Consider the following 19,809-nt stretch of genomic DNA (forward strand, 5'->3'; position numbering starts at 1 on the left):
GTTGGCAGCGAACCTTAAAGGGTGTTAGAGGGTTGAACTGTGTATCGTTATTTTTATATAATACCGTTAAATAGTACATTTAGATACCTATTAACGCAAAAATCAACTATAAAAAGTTCGTAAAGGAACGTTGTTGGAGAAAGCTAATAGCTGTTCTAAAATCATTTGTACGTTTCTCGACCCTCCCTTAAGCGTACGCCGGGGTTACAATTTATTCTTAAATCGGATCTCTCGCAAAGTGAACGTCGCTTAACAGAATCTGTACTTCGGGCTTCGCTAATTCCGCCTTCAGCGATCTTTCTGGTTGGCTTTTGCAGACCAATGGAATTACTTGCAGTTACTTTAACCCTTCGCCGAGCGGCGTATTATATTTCTCGCTTGGATTTAGAGCTGTCTGGAATAGACGAGGGCATCATTTCGCGTTCCCACGGAACGTCTGTAGCATTGTAAATCAGGCTTAAGCGTAGTTCAGAATCAAACGAGATGCATCCAATGATATATGCAGTCCGAATATATTATATATATATATATATATATATATATATATATATATATATATATATATTTATTCGGATTGGGAACTACAAGCGAATTCGAGACGGCAGTGAACGATTTAAGTTCGTCAAGTTGACCGGCCATCCTCCATCCCGTCTATTTCCATCGATTCGAAAGTTTCGAACGGTATTGAGATTCATGGGCTGATTTAAATCGAAGTGCACGCTTTGGTTTCTATGCATACGCGATAAGCTTCCGCCGCGCCGCGAGAAACCGAATTTGTCGAGCAGCCATTTTCTCTTCGAATAGAAACTGTCTTCGATAATCAACACCGGGAAATAATTCGAAAGCGCATCGGAGTCGTGTGTCGCGCTTTATTCCCGGACGGTTTTTATGAAAATCGAGTTCGAAAGTATTTCGCAGGTAACGCGTGTTATTAACAAGCTCAATAAAATAGCTGAAATAAAACAAGAAAATAAAATCAAATGAGATACGATAAAACAAGGTAAAATAAAATAGAATAGAGTAAAATTCAAAAAATGTAACTCGATTAGAATACAATAATTTATACAACAAATCTGAAATGATGCTGTTACTAAATTATGAATACCGCTCGTAACACAACCAACGACTACATAACGGCGTTGTTTCATTTCCAAATACTTTTGTTTCGACTAAAAAGCGAGTAAAAGGATTTTGGCTAATTTTCCGAGCACAAATGCTCCGGGTGTGCGCGCCGGTCGAAGCATAAAAGACCGAGCCTCGTTCATTTTGACTGGCTGCAGAGAAGGTTTCGGAATTAAGGTGTCGCCGGCCGGAAGCCGGTTAGGGAGTGATGGAAGTGTATGTTGACTCTGGATGGGTGTGGAGGGTGGCATCGAGGAAATGGTAAATGATGTGGTTAGCGGGACATTCTTGTATTTCCGTTGGCTGATCGGGGAACGTTGCAGTTCTCTTTGTTCGTGGTTTCGAGCGCAGGCCGTGACCTCTTGCAAAAAAATACAAGATCCGACTTATTGTGCAGTTCTGTCAGAACTTCGAGAGCATTCGTGTGCGCGTTCTCTTTTATATTTCACTTGATATCTTTCTGACGGCAACATTCTATTATTTCGCGTTCCAGATCTTGGAGTATGCTAGATTAAAACGGACACGACTTTACTTTTGTACAAAATCTTGACGCATCTTGCACGACGAGAAACGGCGTGTCGCCGCAGAACACGCACGATAATCTCTGGAAACGTGAGAAGTATTGGAACAAAAGCGGCGGTGTTGAGTAGCCGTGATCCCCAAATGGGGACAACGATAATTCAAGTTAGCTGTAACAATACGCTGCACATGTGTGGAACACATTTTGGCCGAATCACAGGAACCCTCCGCCGCACGTGTGGCCGAACTCGATTTCCATCGAGTAGAAATGCTAGTTTGACAGTGCAAGCGGAAGCCTTTGCTTCTAATGTTAGACTACAATTTTCATGCATTATTTTATAGTAAATTTGAGTGGAACTTAGAATAGTAGGAATTTAAAAAAAAATTAACAACCTCAATTTATTGTTTTTAATCTGCTGAAACGATTGCAGAGAGCAAGTATTCCTCTGTTTTGTAATCTAAGCAAACAATTCTTATCTGCTAAATAAACCATCTGGTTCAAAGCATTAATAAATGAGTAAACAAACATACACAGTCCGATCAACTCATATGGATCCGATATTATTAATAATTAATATAATAAAATTAAATATAGTTCAAATATAATTAATATAATAATTGAATGATTAATGATGACAATATTGATTTCGCACGAATTTCTGCAACTCGTGCGTCGAAGTATAAATTCGCATAATCGGTCGCCGATCATTAATCATTGAAAAAAATGAAGAGAACTACGACACTTACCACACCCCCGCCGGCGCTGTGGAGCAGAAGACTCTTGCCAGGTGCCAGGTTGGCAAGCTTGAACAGCAGGATGTAAGCCACGGTGTAGTTCATGGTGATCGCTGATGCATCGAGGTAGCTCAGGCCTGGTGGCAACGCGAAAACGGACGTAGCCGGCACTGCAACGAGCTCCGCCCACGCTTTGTGATCAGGAAATGCGACTACTCGATCGCCCACCTAAAACCAAACAGCCAAATGTGTCTCGCACCATTAATTATTCGGGATTCCTCCACAGAGATAACACCCCGCGTTCTCTGCGGAGTACAATAAATACTTATACTCTAAACTATTCGATTGTTGAAACAATCGATAAATCGCGAACGTCAACCTAGTGGATTTATTAAATACAGAATTAATTTTCTACTCGATCCCCGTAAGTTTCATCTCGTAGAAAAATCCCCGATCTAGCTATGATTTTAAATAGCAACACGCCAACTTGTTTGGCTGCATTTTATAATAATTTAAGAACAATTTAATTTGATTCAATTTCATTCCATTCAATTTAATTTAATTCGAGTCAATTTATTTTAATTCAATTTTAATTCATTTCAATTCAATTTAAGAGTAATTTATTATTCGATTAATATTTGATGAACAAAAGAGTTCTCGTTTCCTCGCAACTTTTTTTATCCATTATCAGAGCACGTTGTCCTCGTACTCTAATCTTCCTAAAACTGTAGTCAACAATCGAAGGGGCTCGCTTCCTCAAAGAACGACGTTTCCCACGAACAAATTCTACTGACTCATCCCGTTTGCACAGAAACGCTCCTCCTTAACAGCCTGTACACTCCCAGATATTATCCCCCGATAGGCAAAACTCACTCGGACGTCACGTCTAGGAGCATATGAAAAGAGGGACGAACGCGACGTGAGCCTCGAGCCAGTTTCCCGCATCTCGAATAGCACAAGGAAACCACCCCCGAGTTTCCTCGGCCGCCGGTTCCCCGTTTAACCCGGCCTTGAATTTTTCACCCACTAATCTTTCCACGAGGGTGGAGTCCCACGGTACTTTTCCAAGCACCGTGACGTTTCTGCGGAAGCGAACTGCCTCGGGCTGGTCCATTTTCGAGATCTCCGAAGGTCGCGAGGGGATGCTGGAACGTTTCAAGGGGTAGTCGAACGCACGTGGAAAAAAATACACCGTGTGCTTCTTCTTCTTCTCTTTTTTCTCTTTGACGAGCGAGTACCATGGAATTCCTGAAGACCACGTATTTATTTCCCTTTCCAACCCTGATATACTACCCCTAGACAGTGTAAAATCATCTCAGCACTGATCGATATAAAAATCAACTCGATCCTGGTTGTAGTGATATCATTTCTATCCTTGTTGGAATAAAATCATATGACTACCCTGGCGAGTAAAAATGAGCCAGAGGGTTAATTTCACCCTGCGAGTAGATATCGTAAGCGCAGTGATTACGGCCGACGGGGAAGTTCCCCAAGAATCGGTATTTTCGGGGCCGAGTGTGTTTCCATGTAGACATTGGTGACGTCAGATCACATTTCCGGATATCCGAAGTGTGACAACCCCTTAAGGGTCCGATATCCCGAGCAGCACGTGTAAACGACCGACAATTGGGGGTTGCCGCGCGCCCGATGGAACCTCTCGCCTCGCCTCGCCTCGCCTCGCCTCGCCACGTCACGCCACGTCGGGATGGAATATTCGAGTTCCCTCTGGACAAAAAGCACCCCCGCGTGGCGCATCCCCTCGCCTAGAAAGGGTGTCTGGAGTTCTTAGCATTGTTGCGCTGAAACGGCCGTTCAATTCTCTGCAGCTCGTCCGTTTATTTCTTCTTTTATGGGATTATCTGCTTTCTGCCGGCGAGGGTGGCTCTCTAGGATCCGCGGGCTGGCACTCTTAAGGGATGAAGGAAGCATTGACGGATCCAGGAGAATTTGCCGGTCTCTTAGACCGTCGCCATTCTTCCGTCCGCGCGCGACCCACCCTCTATCTTCCGGGTACAGGGGGGTGTGTACTTCTGTTTTTATTAATGTCTCGGGAAGAGGAAAGGGATGCAAAAACTACCCTGTTTCCTTTCATCTCGTTCTCCGACGAGATTAACAGCCCTATTTATACAGGCTATCGCGGCCGATCCCAAGGTCGAAGGGGGGCGAAAGTATTGTTCAACCCCTTGACGTAATAAAACGGTATAATAGCGTTTAATATTACTGGTTTGCTATTTTATCTGTTGGACAAGATTTTCACTGGAAAATAGACTTGTTGCAATGCTAGAAAAATTACTATTATAAATAGCCAGCGGATGTTATGAATTTATAATAAAAATGACTGGACGAAGGAGTATTCATTATAAAATGAAAAATATAGAAGTAAAATATAAATACGAATTAAGTAAAATATAAACGAGAATTATAGACAAAATTTAAGAGGCAAACATATCGAATCATATCATGTTTAACTAGAACACGTCAAGGGGTTAAATTCTGTATCACTTAAAAAGAGGTCGTTCCTATTATTCCAAGATTTTTTGCTCCAATGAATCACCTCAATCTGATTTGCATAATTTCAAGGGTAGTTTCCTGCTCCGCTACAATATTGTCCCATGCTTCCAGGACAATTATCTCCTCCCCCTTAAGGACAACGACCCTGATTCGCGGCGCAGCTATAGCTATCGTGCTATCAAAAATTGCGAAAATAAACTGTCCAGCCGTGCAATGAAAATTACTTGCGAATATGTGCATTGGGACGTCGGAGAGTGTATCCCGCGGCGATTATCGTAGATCAATATTGAAAGTTTTCCAAGGAAGTTATATCGCGGGGTCCACTCGCAACACGGAAAACGAAGAGCGGCCAGACGAGCCCGTTTGACATGATAATGGATGCAAATCGCGGCGTAGCGGTGGAGAGAGTTCTCTTTCCTTCTGGAACGTTGTCTCTTCCTCGTCGATAGTTATTGCTCCGAGTCAGCCCCATTCCCATCGATTTTGTCCGCGGTCTCGTCGCCTAACGTTCTCTACCCGCGCAGGAAACGCTTGCGCGTTGTTGCGTGCGGAAAAATTTGCAACACTTACTCTGCCGACTGGTACATATATTCCGACTCCGTATATTATATGCACGGACGGCTCTCTCGAAAGCCGGTGTCGAGTTCGTGCAAAATTCCGACAACGATTTCGCGAATTAGTTGTAAAAAGAATAATTCCCGCTAATAATAATGCGAAGCTCTGTTTTTATTATAAGATAATAAACGAACTTAGCCGAAAGAGAGATAAGAGACGAAATAATTTAATTGGATCAAGATTATTTAAATGAAAAATAATTCCCTCCGAGCAATTATTATCGCATAACTTGCGATGAAATAAAATGGATAAAATGAAATATAAAGAAATAAAATAATATAATATAAAATAAGAAAATAAAATAATATAAAATAAAATAAGGAAATAAAATAATATAAAATAAAATAAGGAAATAAAATAATATAAAATAAATCAAGGAAATAGAATAAAATAGAATAAAAAAGAAATAAATTAAACTCAGTTAAAAATCAACTACCACGATTATCTTCTCGGCTAAACAATTTTTACTATCGCTCCCTTTCTGATGACCATACGGATACCCGTAGTCATACATCATTTCCTATAGGGGAGGAAAGAATTCTAGTTATTTCTTTTTTTAGTTTACGCTGCCGCCACAGGAAACACGTCGTTCAAGCACCAGCCGGTGACGTCAAGCAAAAAAAATTCAGCCGCTTCGCTATATTTAATACTTAAAAGAATCTATCCATCCAGTGTTGTCTGTACACGGTGCTCCATTTAAATCGGTCCCCACGGCTATGAATCATCCAAGATATGAATCATTGCGTGTTCGTCTGCGATCAAACCGCTTGGGATCGAATTCCTCATCTAGACGCCGCCTTCTATCTTTTGCGGCAAGATTTTTCGGCGCGATCGGCGGTCGCATAAGATCGAACTGATTTTAAAGGAGACACCCGGTGTGTGCAACGGTGGCCTCTCTCGAGTCAGCCGCGAAGAATTCATAGAGACCGTCAAAGGGTCCCGAGAATTGTAAGCTGCCACTAAGCAGCTTCTGTTATCAACGTTCTTTGAGGAAGCGGTAACCAGCGTTTTTAATTACGACCCCTTATCGTCCGCTCGAAGAAGGGCTCGCGAAGCTAGATCAAGCCCAAGATCTCGGTAAATTTAATGATCGAACTAGGATCTCATTATTGGCCGTCTGGAAAAATCGTAGAGCCTGTAGAAAAATCGTAGGGCTTGTAGAAAAATCGTGGGACTTGTAGAAAAATCGTGGGACTTGTAGAAAAATCGTAGGGCTTGTAGAAAAATCGTAGGGCTTGTAGAAAAATCGTAGGGCTTGTAGAAAAATCGTAGGGCTTGTAGAAAAATCGCGAGACTTGTAGAAAAATCGCGAGACTTGTAGAAAAATCGCGAGACTTGTAGAAAAATCGCGAGACTTGTAGAAAAATCGCGAGACTTGTAGAAAAATCATAGGACCTGTAGAAAAATCGCGAGACTTGTAGAAAAATCGTAGGACCCGTATCTTCGATTTATTTTTACTAGAACGGCGAACTTGCGTCTCTGCGAGCGTCGCATAAAAAATCGTGTTAACCGGCGTAGATCTGTCCGCGAAAATAATTATCTGGAATATCTAGCGCTCGAAAATGGCAGCAGCGTGCTTGAAGCGTCGCTCTTCCGGCCAGATTCGCGCGGCTCGCTGAAATGATCTACTTAAAAACTTTCCGGGTAAGGTTAAATGGAAAAGTTTGGCGGGCGTCGAGCGGAAGTAATCTATCGATGGCGACTGTTAAGAGTGTCGCGTGTTTCGTAGAGAAGAAGGAAGAAGAGAGGTCTCGAGAAGTAATCTGTTAATAAGCGGGCCGAAGACCGCGAAGAAATTCCGTCCGCGGAACGACAGCAAGGGGTTGTTTCGCTTACCTTAAAGTTCTCCACGCCCTCGCCAAGCTGCTCGATGTCACCTGCGCACTCGGATCCCATAATAAAAGGAGTTTTCGGCGGGGAATCGATAGCGCCCTGTCTGGCCATCAGATCTTGGAAGCTCAATCCGCTGGAAAAAGACAAGGCACGTGCGTGTAAAGTACCAATGCAATCGATACCGAGCGTATTATGCCGAAAAGGGGGCCCCGCCCCACCGCTACGAATTTTCCTACAATTTTACGTTCTATAACGCGCTTTATCTCCGCGGCTCTAATAGTTCGCGAGATATTCATCGAAACGAATGGTCTTACCCCAAGTTCGAGGGTTGTTTTTCACCCCGGGGACAGGAATATTGTAGTGGCCTGGTGAGTCGCGCTGAATATATTTTCTCGAGCCTATATAAACACTATTTTATCGGCGATGGACAGTTTAATACCTTCGCCTATCAACGGCAGACATTTCTGACAATTTTGTGGCTCGGATTATAGTTCTATGCTGGTTCGAATCCTTCTTTTTATCGATTTGATAAAAATGAGAAATACGATTTTAATGGAGAGAGGAACTGCTTAGATGCAGCTTATGGTAATATACCCCTATTTGCAGCGAACGTTTATTGAATAATATGAAATAATACAAGTATAATGCAGGCGTGATAATTTATATTTATTGTGTATATATATTTAATTAGAACATCTTGAAAATCACGCAACAATAACTTTAAGCTCTTCCGAAGGAAATCCGAAAAATAAATTTAAATAAAGGAACGATAAAAAGGAATCCGGTGGAACCTAATTTCCCGACGAAATCCTCCCCCGTTCAACGAATATCTCTCCGTCGTATTTACGTTAAAATTAATCGCGTTCGCCGATACCATTCAAAATCATCCGGAAAGGATACAATCTGTATCAAAAATAGCCCGCTGGAAGATCGACGCGCGTCGGCGTGCCGCGGTCGAATAGCGCAAAAATACATGAACTGGAAACTCCGCGATACAAAACAACCCTAGGCGCGCGTCGCGTACAGCGAAACGTTGAACGCGATCGATAAACGGCGTCAGGCCACGTAACAATGGATTATTATTTTTTAATGCGTTGCGACAAACGAGTAAATTATCGGCGAGCCGTGCGCCGCAGAATAATTACGCGCACGACAGTCTCGCTTATCGTATGAATAAAGAACTGGCGCGCCGCCGCCGACGCCGCCGACCGGCCATGTGAATGGGCCTTATCGATGCCTCCTTTTTCCGCACGCACCGTGTGTACATCGGCAGATACCTTGGAAACTGGTTTTTAATATGGTCGATGCTGCCACCGTCGCCGCTTGTCCACCCTGTTCCCCGAACAACCGATCGTTTGGAAAACGGTAACGCGATCGCGCGCGCGCGCGCGCGCGCGACCATTTCTCGCTCGGTCATCGGTATGCGAATCGACGGACAACGATTTATCAAACAGAGAATCGTCCGACCCTCGGGGGTATTCGTATTCGTTACGGGGTCTCGTTCGTTAAAATCGTTTCGGGTTCTGCTGAACGGCCGCTGGACGGATTGCCCTCGACGATTTTCAGCCCGGTGCCGTGTAAACGACGTGAACTTTGACCGAAAAGCGATTAATTGTATTCTAGAGAAATTAAGGGACTTTTAGAGAAATTAAGGGACTTTTAGAGAAATTAAGGAGCTTCTAGAAAAATTAAGGAGCTTCTAGAAAAATTAAGGAGCTTCTAGAAAAATTAAGGAGCTTCTAGAGAAATTGAGGAGCTTCTAGAGAAATTGAGAAGCTTCTAGAAAAATTAAGGAGCTTCTAGAAAAATTAAGGAGCTTCTAGAAAAATTAAGGAGCTTTTAGAAAAATTGAGGAGCTTCTAGAAAAATTGAGGAGCTTCTAGAAAAATTGAGGAGCTCCTAGAAAAATTAAGGAGCTTCTAGAAAAATTGAGGAGCTTCTAGAAAAATTGAGGAGCTTCTAGAAAAATTGAGGAGCTTCTAGAAAAATTGAGGAGCTTCTAGAAAAATTGAGGAGCTTCTAGAAAAATTAAGGAGCTTCTAGAAAAATTAAGGAGCTTCTAGAAAATTCGTAGATCGTTTGGAAAAATCGTAGAAGTTCTAGAAAAATTAACGGACTCGGAGAAAAATTGCTGGACCTGGAGAAAAATTGCCGAACTCGGAGAAAAAATTGCCGAACTCGGAGAAAAAATTGTCGAACTCGGAGAAAAATTGCCGGACTCGAAAAAGAATATTTTCCCAGCCCGTTGCTTCAATTGCAGGATAACCAGCTTTCAGCATGCTTTCCCCGTACTTCGTGCATAACGCGCAGGCATCATAAACGCCGAAAGATCTGCGTCGCAATTAATCACAGTTCATTCCAGAGAACATACGACATTCCTGCCGATGTGAACATTAGCCTAAATTTTTTTATTGCACGCTATCCCAAATGTTCTTATTGCGCGCTATCCGCGCGGCGATCTAGCGGTGACCTTATTGCAATTTCTAATCAGCGCAAACCGGAGCCTACGAACGCAAGAAAGAAAGTCTATCAGTCATTCCGGACGTGTCCATATAGTAAAAAGAAGAAAAAAAAGCACACGTTTCGCGAGCCGTCGAACAGCGCCGGGGTGTCGGTTAATGTCTCCGTGAAAGGGCAAAAAGGGAAGAAAAAAGAGAGGAGAGAAAGAAAGGAAGCGCGTCGAATCGATGGCGATTAAATATTCGTGAGCGGGGTCCGTCACGTTTTTTCCAGGAAGATATAAACATCGGTGTCGAAGGTAAGGAAGCTTTGATAAACCGTTTCACGGTCGGCCGGCGACGGCGTCGGCGTCGGTGGCGTTGCGTGCGACGCCAGGCGTCGGTCTAGGCGTCGCGGCGCCTCGGCGTACCCCTCCGTCTGTCAGCCGGAGAGTACTTAGGGTTGCAGCCTCGAAGGTAACCGCACACGTGTATTTATACGCGAGGCGTAACGCCGCGAGCGATCGAGCGAGCGGCCGCGGCCCCGTCTTCTGTCGCTTTGCGAGCCACGAGGAATCGCCGCGGCACGCACAGAAGAACCATTTTCTATTTCAGCCCCCTGGGTGCGTGGCCCAGCCGGTAAAGAGAGACGACGACGACTCACGCACCCATCGAGGACTCACGTGCGACCGTTCACGCGCGTCCCATCTCGCGAGGATTCCCTCGAGAGGGTACCGGAACCGTGAAAATCCGCTCCGCCACACCGCGGCCCAGAGAAGAAGAGACGACGCCGCCGCCCGTTCGCCGCTCTATTTTCGGCTTTTACGATAAGCGTTCGTAACACTTTCGCTGGAATTTTCGAGGGAACACCGCGCCCGGCTAAAATTGGAAGGGACACGCGTTTTTGCGGCCCAGCCGGGACCAAGGGCCCAACAGGAAACGAGCCGAGAGATCCCTTTCCCGGGGGAGCATTCCTGGCTGCAGTCTCTGCAGCTGATCGAATTGTTTGGATTGAAACCGATACCGCTCGAACGCCTAGATGCGCCTTTTGGACGCTAAGTGTTGAAGAATGAACGGTCTTTCGTGATCCTTGCCGGATCGCTTCGTTGTTTCAGCCCTTTATCGCAGCGTTGGGTCTCTGGTATTATCGAGAAATTTCGTCCGCCGCGATCTGAATTTTATTGTATTACGATTTTATAATATTTATAATTTTATATTATTGTCGCATGGACGCGACGATTAAAAGAACAAAAATTAGAAGGTATTAATTTATTTTGGTACCGCGTGGCAGGCGGTATTATATTGCAACAGATATGATTTGAACACGCGATTAGTTTGTATCGTTAACGAGCAATTTTAATCGCCGTCGGTGAACGATTTTGCAGTCTAACATTTTCACGCGATACCAGGAACAACGATTACCTTTTTCTTGCACCGCCGCATCTCTTAACGACAGCTCTGAATATCTTAACGACGACAGTGCTGTATATATTAATGATGATTGTACCGAATATCTTAACGATGATTGCGCTCTGAATTTTTCAACGATGATTGTACAGTATTTCTGCCGCTGCACGTCTCGATCACGATCCTACTGTATTCCTTAATGGCTGCGACCGCGTCGAGTAGTAATTTCAGGCTAATGACTGTATTTCATAGTAATTTAATTATCGAAGCGTTCGGTGACGCTTTAGCGTCGACGCGACGGTACGCCGACGCCTCGAATCGGCGGCAATTGAAGGGTAACACTCGATACTAGGAGAGTCGTCCAATCGAATGATTTACCAGAAGATGATCGTCGATCGATCAAACATCGCTCGCGATAAATTCTCTCTAATAAGTCGACGAACGGTCACCGTTTCATTGCAAAGTACAAAATGGAAGATTAGAACCGTGCCTAGCCGATGCGAAAAATCGACGAACTTCTGAACAAATCGTCGACCGAATGACCGCCGAAACGATCGCCGAAGATTGCTCGCGATCAATGTTCACCGATTAACCTCGGCGAACAGTTGCCGTTTCATTGGAAATGCAGAAAAAGCTACGCCCTGCGTCGAATCGATGCGACGACACCATTCCTCGGGATGTCGGGCAAGAAGCATCATCGACTATAAGCGATCGCATACTCGCCAGTAGCATTTCTTGCGGTTTTTCACGCGACAAGAATTATTAGGGTTGCAGGGAGCACCGACTATCTGCATGTGCGACCAGTGAATCATCATCTGGCGCGTAACATCTTCGGATCGATTCGCGGCGGAAGCTGAGCGAGCTTGCGTCGGAACGACGCGAACTTATTTCGACTCGTGTTAACTATTTCCCTGAAACCTTATTTCGCGGTGCCGTTTAACTCCGCATTGACAATAATAGAAGAGAGGACCGGCGTGCGCGATGCCCAGAAGATCGGCGATCGTAACGCGGCCGATTCGGGGGGTTGCTCCTGCGCGCCCTATCTCGCCGGATCTTTCAGCATCAGCTATTCCGGACGCGCGCGTCGTAAAAAGCTTTATCGACGCTTCTGTGACACCGTGTAATTTCCCGACAGCAATCGGTCGCGATGAATCACGGGCAACGAGTGAATCGGATGAAACGCGGCGCAAGGTTAGACCGTGATAACCGCGCGGCGTTGTCATCGGTGCACTAAATATCCGGAGGAACGATACAAAGGCGTTAAGTTAGATCGTGTATTTCCAGCCGATTTTTCGGGAAATACTTTTAAAATTTTCGACAAATAATTTTAAAGGAGATTTTACTCTTGCCACGGTAATTGCTCACCAATTGGCGCTCGGATCGCGCACGAAAGTGGAGAATTTGGGGAGAGGAGATGCGATTATTCGAGCTAGGAGTTCTGTAAATGTTATTTAATTTTAATATTATTTTAATATTCGATATAATATAATATATATTATGATATATAATATAATATATATTATGATATATAATATAATATAAATTAATAATAAATTAAATAGTAAAAATCAATAACTCTTTTTTTGTAATTTTATAACTAACGGTCAACTTCTCCAGTACTTCGTTAATCGCGGATCTCCAATGAGTCACGACTGAATTCTTCGAACCGGAGCATATTAATGCATATTATTCATTCTATCTATCCTGAGTAGATCGGTTTCCTCGAAAATCTAGCGTGAATAATCGAGGAAAATAGCTTATCGTTCGATACGTCGCATTAATTTCTGACCAGATAAACTCACGTTTTATCGCAACTTGTCGATCTTGTCGATCAAATTACCTTCAATTTTACGAGAAATTTTGTTAATATTTTCAGTGGCAGTTGTCCTTCAACCGTGGACGAAGAGAAATTCAGCACCGACGATGCTTCTACATCGAATATAGAAGAAACAGCTTGAAAAAAGTATAGAAAATTATTCGAAAAATTCGTCGACACGTTTCATTGATCTCTGCCGCGTGTGTACAACGGCAGTCCGTTAATGTTTATACGCTAAATTGTTTGAACAACTCGCCAACGGAGCGGCGCCGTTGCATTTAACAAAATGATCGTCGCAACGTGAACGGACAATCGCGTCTCGGGTTTCTCGTTCTGCAACCATCGGCGCGCTGTAATAATACTAATTAATTCATAATTGAGTTCGAACGACGGTCGGGCTGGCTCTCGAGGACGGGCTGCTGGTCGTCGATCGTCGTTTTCAGGGCTCCGTCGCGGAAAAGTTGGAAAATTTGTAACGTCGCGGTGCCGACAGAGTGACCGTGTTCTCGCGAAATCCATTAAAACCCGTCCGCGCCGCGGTGAAAATGCAACTCGGTCCCGATTGTCATTCGCCCGCCCTCCCCCCCTTGCCCCACCGCCACCCTGCCCTACGGCTGCCGATAAATCCACCTGCCGCGGAATTATTGCATTTCACCATTGACTCGGTGCATTCAATCCGCTTTCGTCGAGGAACTCTAGCCGGGGCTGGACGTTATTACGCCGCCGCGCCTGCCGATAAATGACGCAGGAATAATGCACGTCGATATCCCATCGATCCCAGCGATGGAAAACACCCATGGAGAGGAACCGACCGGCAAAATCGATAGTTAATTAAACGCCGTTCCACGGCCGAGAATAGATCGTCGTCGCGTTCCTTTTCAATCGTTTTCGGAAATTTCGTTTCTTCGCCGTGGCACCCCCCATCGACGATTCCCACCCGCACGGTGCAGGCTATTTTTTTATCTTGTGAAACAAACTTGTTGCACTGCCGAGCGCTTTTCCATTCTTTTTCTTCTATTTTTTTGAAACAAATTTCTGCCCATTTCCGTTTCGCGTAACAAATTTGCTGCATTGTGGATTCGAACGAATTTGCGCAGAACGAGACGGGAAAACGACGGAAGAAATCGATCGAACGAACGAACGAACGATTTCGACGGGAACAGCAGCACCGCGCCGTGTATTCGATTAGGTGTAATGAAATTCAGGCCGACAAGAGGCGCGCGCGACGTCTCGGCCCGTTCTCGCCATTATCATCGGCAACCGGATAACTTGTACGTGATTTAAAGCCGATCGCGTGACACGAAACATTTTCATTCACGGAAAGACGCTTAGTCGGGCCGCGCGTATTATGCATTCGACTGGATTTAGCGGCTGCCGGATCGATCGGTGCTCGAGCACGTTCAATCAATTGTAGGAACAATCCGTCAAGGATGGGTAAAAATTGTTATGCGATGTAGTAATTAAATTGTAATGCGATTGAGTTATGATGTAAGTAAATTATAATGTGATCGAGTTGTAATGTAAGTAAATTATATTATGATCGACTTATAATGTAAGTAAATTATATTATCATTGACTTATAATGTAAGTAAATTATATTATCATTGACTTACAATGTAAGTAATAATATAATAATATAATATGTATATTATAATATAATTATAATATGATTGACTTATAATGTAAGTAAATTAAATTATGATTGACTTATAATGTAAGTAAATTATATTATGATTGACTTACAATATAAGTAAATTATTTTATGATTGACTTACAATGTAAATAAATTATAACATAATCGAGTTATAATAAAAATAAATGACAATACGATTGAATTATAATGTAACGAAATTATAATACGATTGAATTATAACGTAATTAAATTACAATACGATCGAGTAACAATGTTATCGAATTATAATACGATCGAGTCACAATGTTATCAAATTATAATACGACCGTGTTACAACGTTACTAGATATAATGATACACAATCGAATAATACTTTGCGATTGCAATTCCTCGAGCAAATCAATTTGCAGCGCCGCAGAAAACTCGGTGCCGCAGCGTTTAACGAGCACGTAGACGCGACGCCCGTTGTCGAGTCCGTTGATCTAACAAAGAGATGCCGTAAAAATGTTTCCTGCCAAAAAATTCGTTGCTCCCAGAACGGTGGTGGAAACCGCGGAATATAGAAGAGAGCGGAGCAATGCTATTTCCAGAACGACACGAGCAAAACGTGCGCCGAACTCTTTTTCCCCGTTCTCGACGTCGGATGCAACACGCGCTGCTACAATGTTGGCCGGGCTGGACCGGGATATAACGAGTAGCAGAGAGAGAGAGAGAGAGAGAGAGAGAGAGAGAGAGAGAGAGAGAGAACGCGGCAAAAGGGCGAGGTTGCCGAGAGAAACCTGGGAGGAGACTCTGCATGGGACAGAAATCTCAACCGATAACAATGTCGTAGACATCTTTTCCTCGACGGAGATACGACCGCGTTGGGTGCATCCCCTGACTGATAAGATGATCGCTCGATAAAGAAATCGAGCCCGATAAGAACGGAGATGTCGGAGAATAATTGGCGCGTGGAACTCGAAGGAACGTCGGAGATCGTGTTAACAATTTGCGCTCGCAGCTGTCGGGAGGACTTTTCAGTCAGCGATTTCGTAGAATATTTGCGCGAGGAAAACTTCGAAGAAAAATTGGAAAAATAAACTTCATTTCGAGGAAAATTGGAAGACAAATTTGCTGAAGGAAAAATTGAAAGACGAACGTTGGGAAGCGAAATTGAAAGAGAAATGTTCAAAAGAAAAATCGAAGAGAAATTGGAATGCGCTTCTGCCGGTGACCGAAGCGAAGTGTATTACCATGGTGCATTGTCCTGCCAGCAACTTGAGAAATAAAAGCGAGGGAGAGCGCCCCCATTGATCGCGACGATTCGAAACCGATGCAGACGAGGAGAGAGAGAGAGGCCCCGCGCGGTGCAAAAATCGCCTGGATAATAATAATCCTGTTGGAATAACGCGTTGTATATATGTTCGAATTGAAAGTTTGATCGAAGAAGAAAAAGAAGAAGAAGAAGGAGGAGGAGGAGGTCGTGATCGGCTCTCGTTTTTCACGAGCGAATCGCACACTGTTTCCGGTTGAGCCCGTGAAAGGGGGTCCCCCGAGGGATCATCGGTTTCGCGGCGCGGCGCTGCGGCGGCCGGACGGTGCTCGCGATCGGTTAATTCGTTTAAATTGCGTGGAATTGAGGGGAATAATTTTCTCGATTCTTGGCACCGACCAATTGTGCCGGGAGAGAAGGAACGGCCGAGCGTCGCGGACCGACGACATGCAACGACGCACCCCAGGGTCACGCACACCATGTGCGCGAATGAAAGGGGATAGTAGCTGGGACCGTGGCGGGACCATGGGGGCGATGGGGCCGTCGGAGGAGCCAGGAGAGACTGCGGGAGAGAAAGAGAGAGGGGGAGAGAGACGGCCTGATGAAAAAAGAGAGCGGGGCGAGGGAGACGAAAAAGGAAGTATAAGGATAAAACAAAGGTAGCAGAAGAGAGAACACGAGCTTCGGGAAAATAAGAACGAGAGAACACGAAACCAAGAGAGAAAGAGAGAGAGGGGGGGGAGAGAGAAGTTGGTTATTCGAACCGAGCCTAATACCTCGAGTGCTGCGAGCATTACAGATTAGGGGCTTTTTGGTCCCGGATGGGTGCTCCGAGTAAAGCTCTATCTCGCTTTCGAGTTCGAGAACACTTTGGACCGCCATCATTTTGTATGTCCGAGGAATAGACTGCAGAACTTTACGCATTCATGATAAAACCGAACGTAGATCAAAACGCGGAACATAGCTGGCTCGCCTGCGATATATTATAAAACGATTAGAAAACGAGCTAAAAATATATTCCCGTTTCTAACAACTTTCATAAATTGTAAAGAATACGGCAGCAACGTTCTTCAATTGTGTTCTAACGTGAACACACCGCCGCTTTGGCGTTGCATACTTCGTGCGGTCGTGTTCATCGATCGAATAAAAGTTGCATTCGCTATGAATCATTCGATACAAAGAACCGCAGCGTGGTTGTAAAGCAGAGTTCGCAAAGAGACCGAGATACGGAAACACAGTAAATTCTCCCTAATTGACGCAGAGATCGTGCACAAAACTGGACAATTTGGGAAGAGGAGACACGATTGTTCGAGCTACGCGGTTCGTTTTTATAGTTACAAATTGTCAACGATTATAAAAACGAGCCGCGAGGCTCGAATAATCTCCTCTTCCCAGATTGTCCATTTTTCTGCAGAATCTGAGCGTCGGTTAGGGAGACATTACTGTATATATCGTCCTAGACGAGATATCCTACAGAGAAATTCGGCGAGCCTAGGTATACGTACATACCACGAAAGTATGCGTTTCCTATCTCTTTCGGACCGTTCTAATCGTCCGCAAACATCGAAAGCGTATTTGAAGAAGCGGACCGCAACCGGTCAAGGGAATCGACCGACCACCGAGAGCGGGTCGCAGGCGGAAAGAAAAAGCGAGAAAGAGAGAAAAGAAGGGCGGAAGGCAAAAGAAAGGGATGCGAAGAAAACCAGAGAGAAAGACGCAGACGGAAGGCGAGCAAAAGCAAGCAAGGAAGGAAGGAACGGGGGGACCGACCGGCGAAGTAGGGGGCGGCATTTCGAAGTAGCGTCGCCGTCGTTCCAATTGCTATTACACGTTTGTCACGTGACAGATAGGGGTGGTATAGGTGTAGGCACCCCAGCAGGAGCCAGGATGGCCGCCGATCGATCCCGGCGTGGAAGACATCGAGGCGCCTGTGAGAACTGCTGCGGAATCACATGTACGAATCTCGCTCGCGTGACTCGGCGCGGCGGGCACACCGAGGCGGGCCCCCGTTGATTGAGCACGAATACAAAGAGCGACATTGCGTACACCATGGCACCATAAGCACATAGTGTAGAACGCGCGGGTAGAAAGAGGCCGGTAGTTGGTCGTTGTCTGGCGACGATCGCGTCGTCGTCGTCGTCGCCGTCGCCGTCGCGACGATTCCTGCCTGCGTGCATAGGTCAGCGACGAGCGGAAAAATCGTCGCCAAGCTTTATATAGACCGTCCGTGGACGCAACGCGTTCCGTTACGCGAGGCGTCCGTTTCGCCAAGTCCATATCGAATATATATGGTTCTCCACGACTCGCTATTACGCGACCATTGGCCAATTCGATGTTCCAAGAATTTTAATTGATACGCACGATTTTTTTTCCTCTTTTTCTTTTCAGTTTAAAGCTGTCTAAATTTGTAGGATTCGATCGAAAAGATCTGCGAATTCGCGAGCGGGGCATTGAAACAAACATTCCGGCGGGTCTAAGTCAATCCTAAGGTCTCGTCGTTCTCTCGTGAAAATAAGACAAATGAGACGATCGCGTTTATCGTACACAATAGTGTAAATTACACTGAGCTAACTATAGCGAAAATTTCACTAACTCGGCACCGGTTGTACGTAGATTAAGAAACGGTGCTCGAACGAATCGATTCGACGTGTCCTTTCCATCGGGCTAATTTTTCTTTTCAGCCGTCGTTTATCCCCGGAAGCGGAGACGCACCCGCGCGCGCGCGCGCGCGATCGCACCACCGCCAGATCTTGTCGCGTGTCTACCTCTGTTATACGCGAGGAAATAGCTACCGGTGCACCGGGCCGTGCACACACGGCGAAACGTGATTGCGCCCCGTCGTCTTTCTGTGCAACAGGACATCGCGGGAGATCCTGCGTGTACAGGGTGGCGCGGCGTATCCAAACGGCTCGCCCGAAATACAGTAATGTCTCCCTTACTGACGCTCAGATTGTCCACAGAAATAGACAGTTTGGGAAGAGGAGATACGATTGTTCGAGCCTCGCGGCTCGTTTTTATAATTGTGGACAATTTATCGCTATAAAAATAAACCGCAAGGATCGAATAATCGTATCTACTATTTCCAAATTGTCCATTCTTGTGCACAATCTGAGCGTCAGTAAGGGAGACATTACTGTAACTCGCCGAGCTCGACGAACTCTCCTCTCATTGGCCACTGTTTTCACCGTTAATCAAACGTAAACGAAGCCGCGGATTGCATTTTCATTAAGGAAAAAGTCGCTTCGAACGAAAACCCTCGCGAGCCCTTAATTTCCAGCTTTAAGATATGCAATAATTTTAGGACACCCTGTAGATGCGTGTGCATCCAAATGAATACGATCTCGCAATTTTGATGAAATAAGGGACGATCTAGTCGTTATTGGTTCTCGGTACTGGTTTAACGTTCGAAGACACGGCTGGGCCCGTTTGCTTGGAACACCCTGTATACGTAGGTTTCGTAGCTGCGATCATTGATCACGGTGCCGGGCTAATCAATGAACGTTGACGATCTTATCACGCTGTTTGTAACCGCTTCTTTGTCCCGTCGTGGAAACGAGAGGGGCCCATTTGTACCGCGAAACGATTTAATGAGCGCCTATCTGCGAGGAATTATTGCTCCGATCGAACCCCGCGGTCGCTGCTTATCGATAACCCTTGTTAGGAAGATTGATCGAGCTCGTCAACGGTATCCCTGTTGCGTTAATAAATAGCCGGAGATGCTGTGTTTTTTCTTTTTCCTTTTTTTTTCAGCGGCGATGCCAATCGCTGTCACAATTAGGCCATTGTGTCGGGAGAGCGAGATTTCGAAAACAGCTGATTTGCCTCTGCGATCTTCGCGATCGATCTGGAAAAATTGATATTGCCACCGAGTCGACGAATACTGAGAGACTCGATGGGATCGACAAGTGCCGTCGATCGTCGTTGCAATT

At 45.0% G+C, this 19,809-nt stretch overlaps 1 protein-coding gene across 1 annotated transcript in view; it reads right to left on the reverse strand.

Annotated features, from left to right (window-relative positions):
* LOC117220411 (synaptic vesicle membrane protein VAT-1 homolog-like) overlaps positions 1-19,809 on the reverse strand; it is a 50,321-nt gene that overhangs the window by 11,309 nt on the left and 19,203 nt on the right. The window contains exons 2-3 of the mRNA XM_033470350.2: positions 7,339-7,468; positions 2,389-2,604 (exon numbers count right to left, since the gene is read on the reverse strand). Of these exons, the coding sequence (XP_033326241.1) occupies positions 2,389-2,604; positions 7,339-7,468 (346 nt within the window). The remainder of the gene's footprint in view (positions 1-2,388; positions 2,605-7,338; positions 7,469-19,809) is intronic.

This window comes from Megalopta genalis, chromosome 5 (assembly GCF_051020955.1).
Source record: "Megalopta genalis isolate 19385.01 chromosome 5, iyMegGena1_principal, whole genome shotgun sequence".
NCBI classification, from domain to species: domain Eukaryota; kingdom Metazoa; phylum Arthropoda; class Insecta; order Hymenoptera; family Halictidae; genus Megalopta; species Megalopta genalis.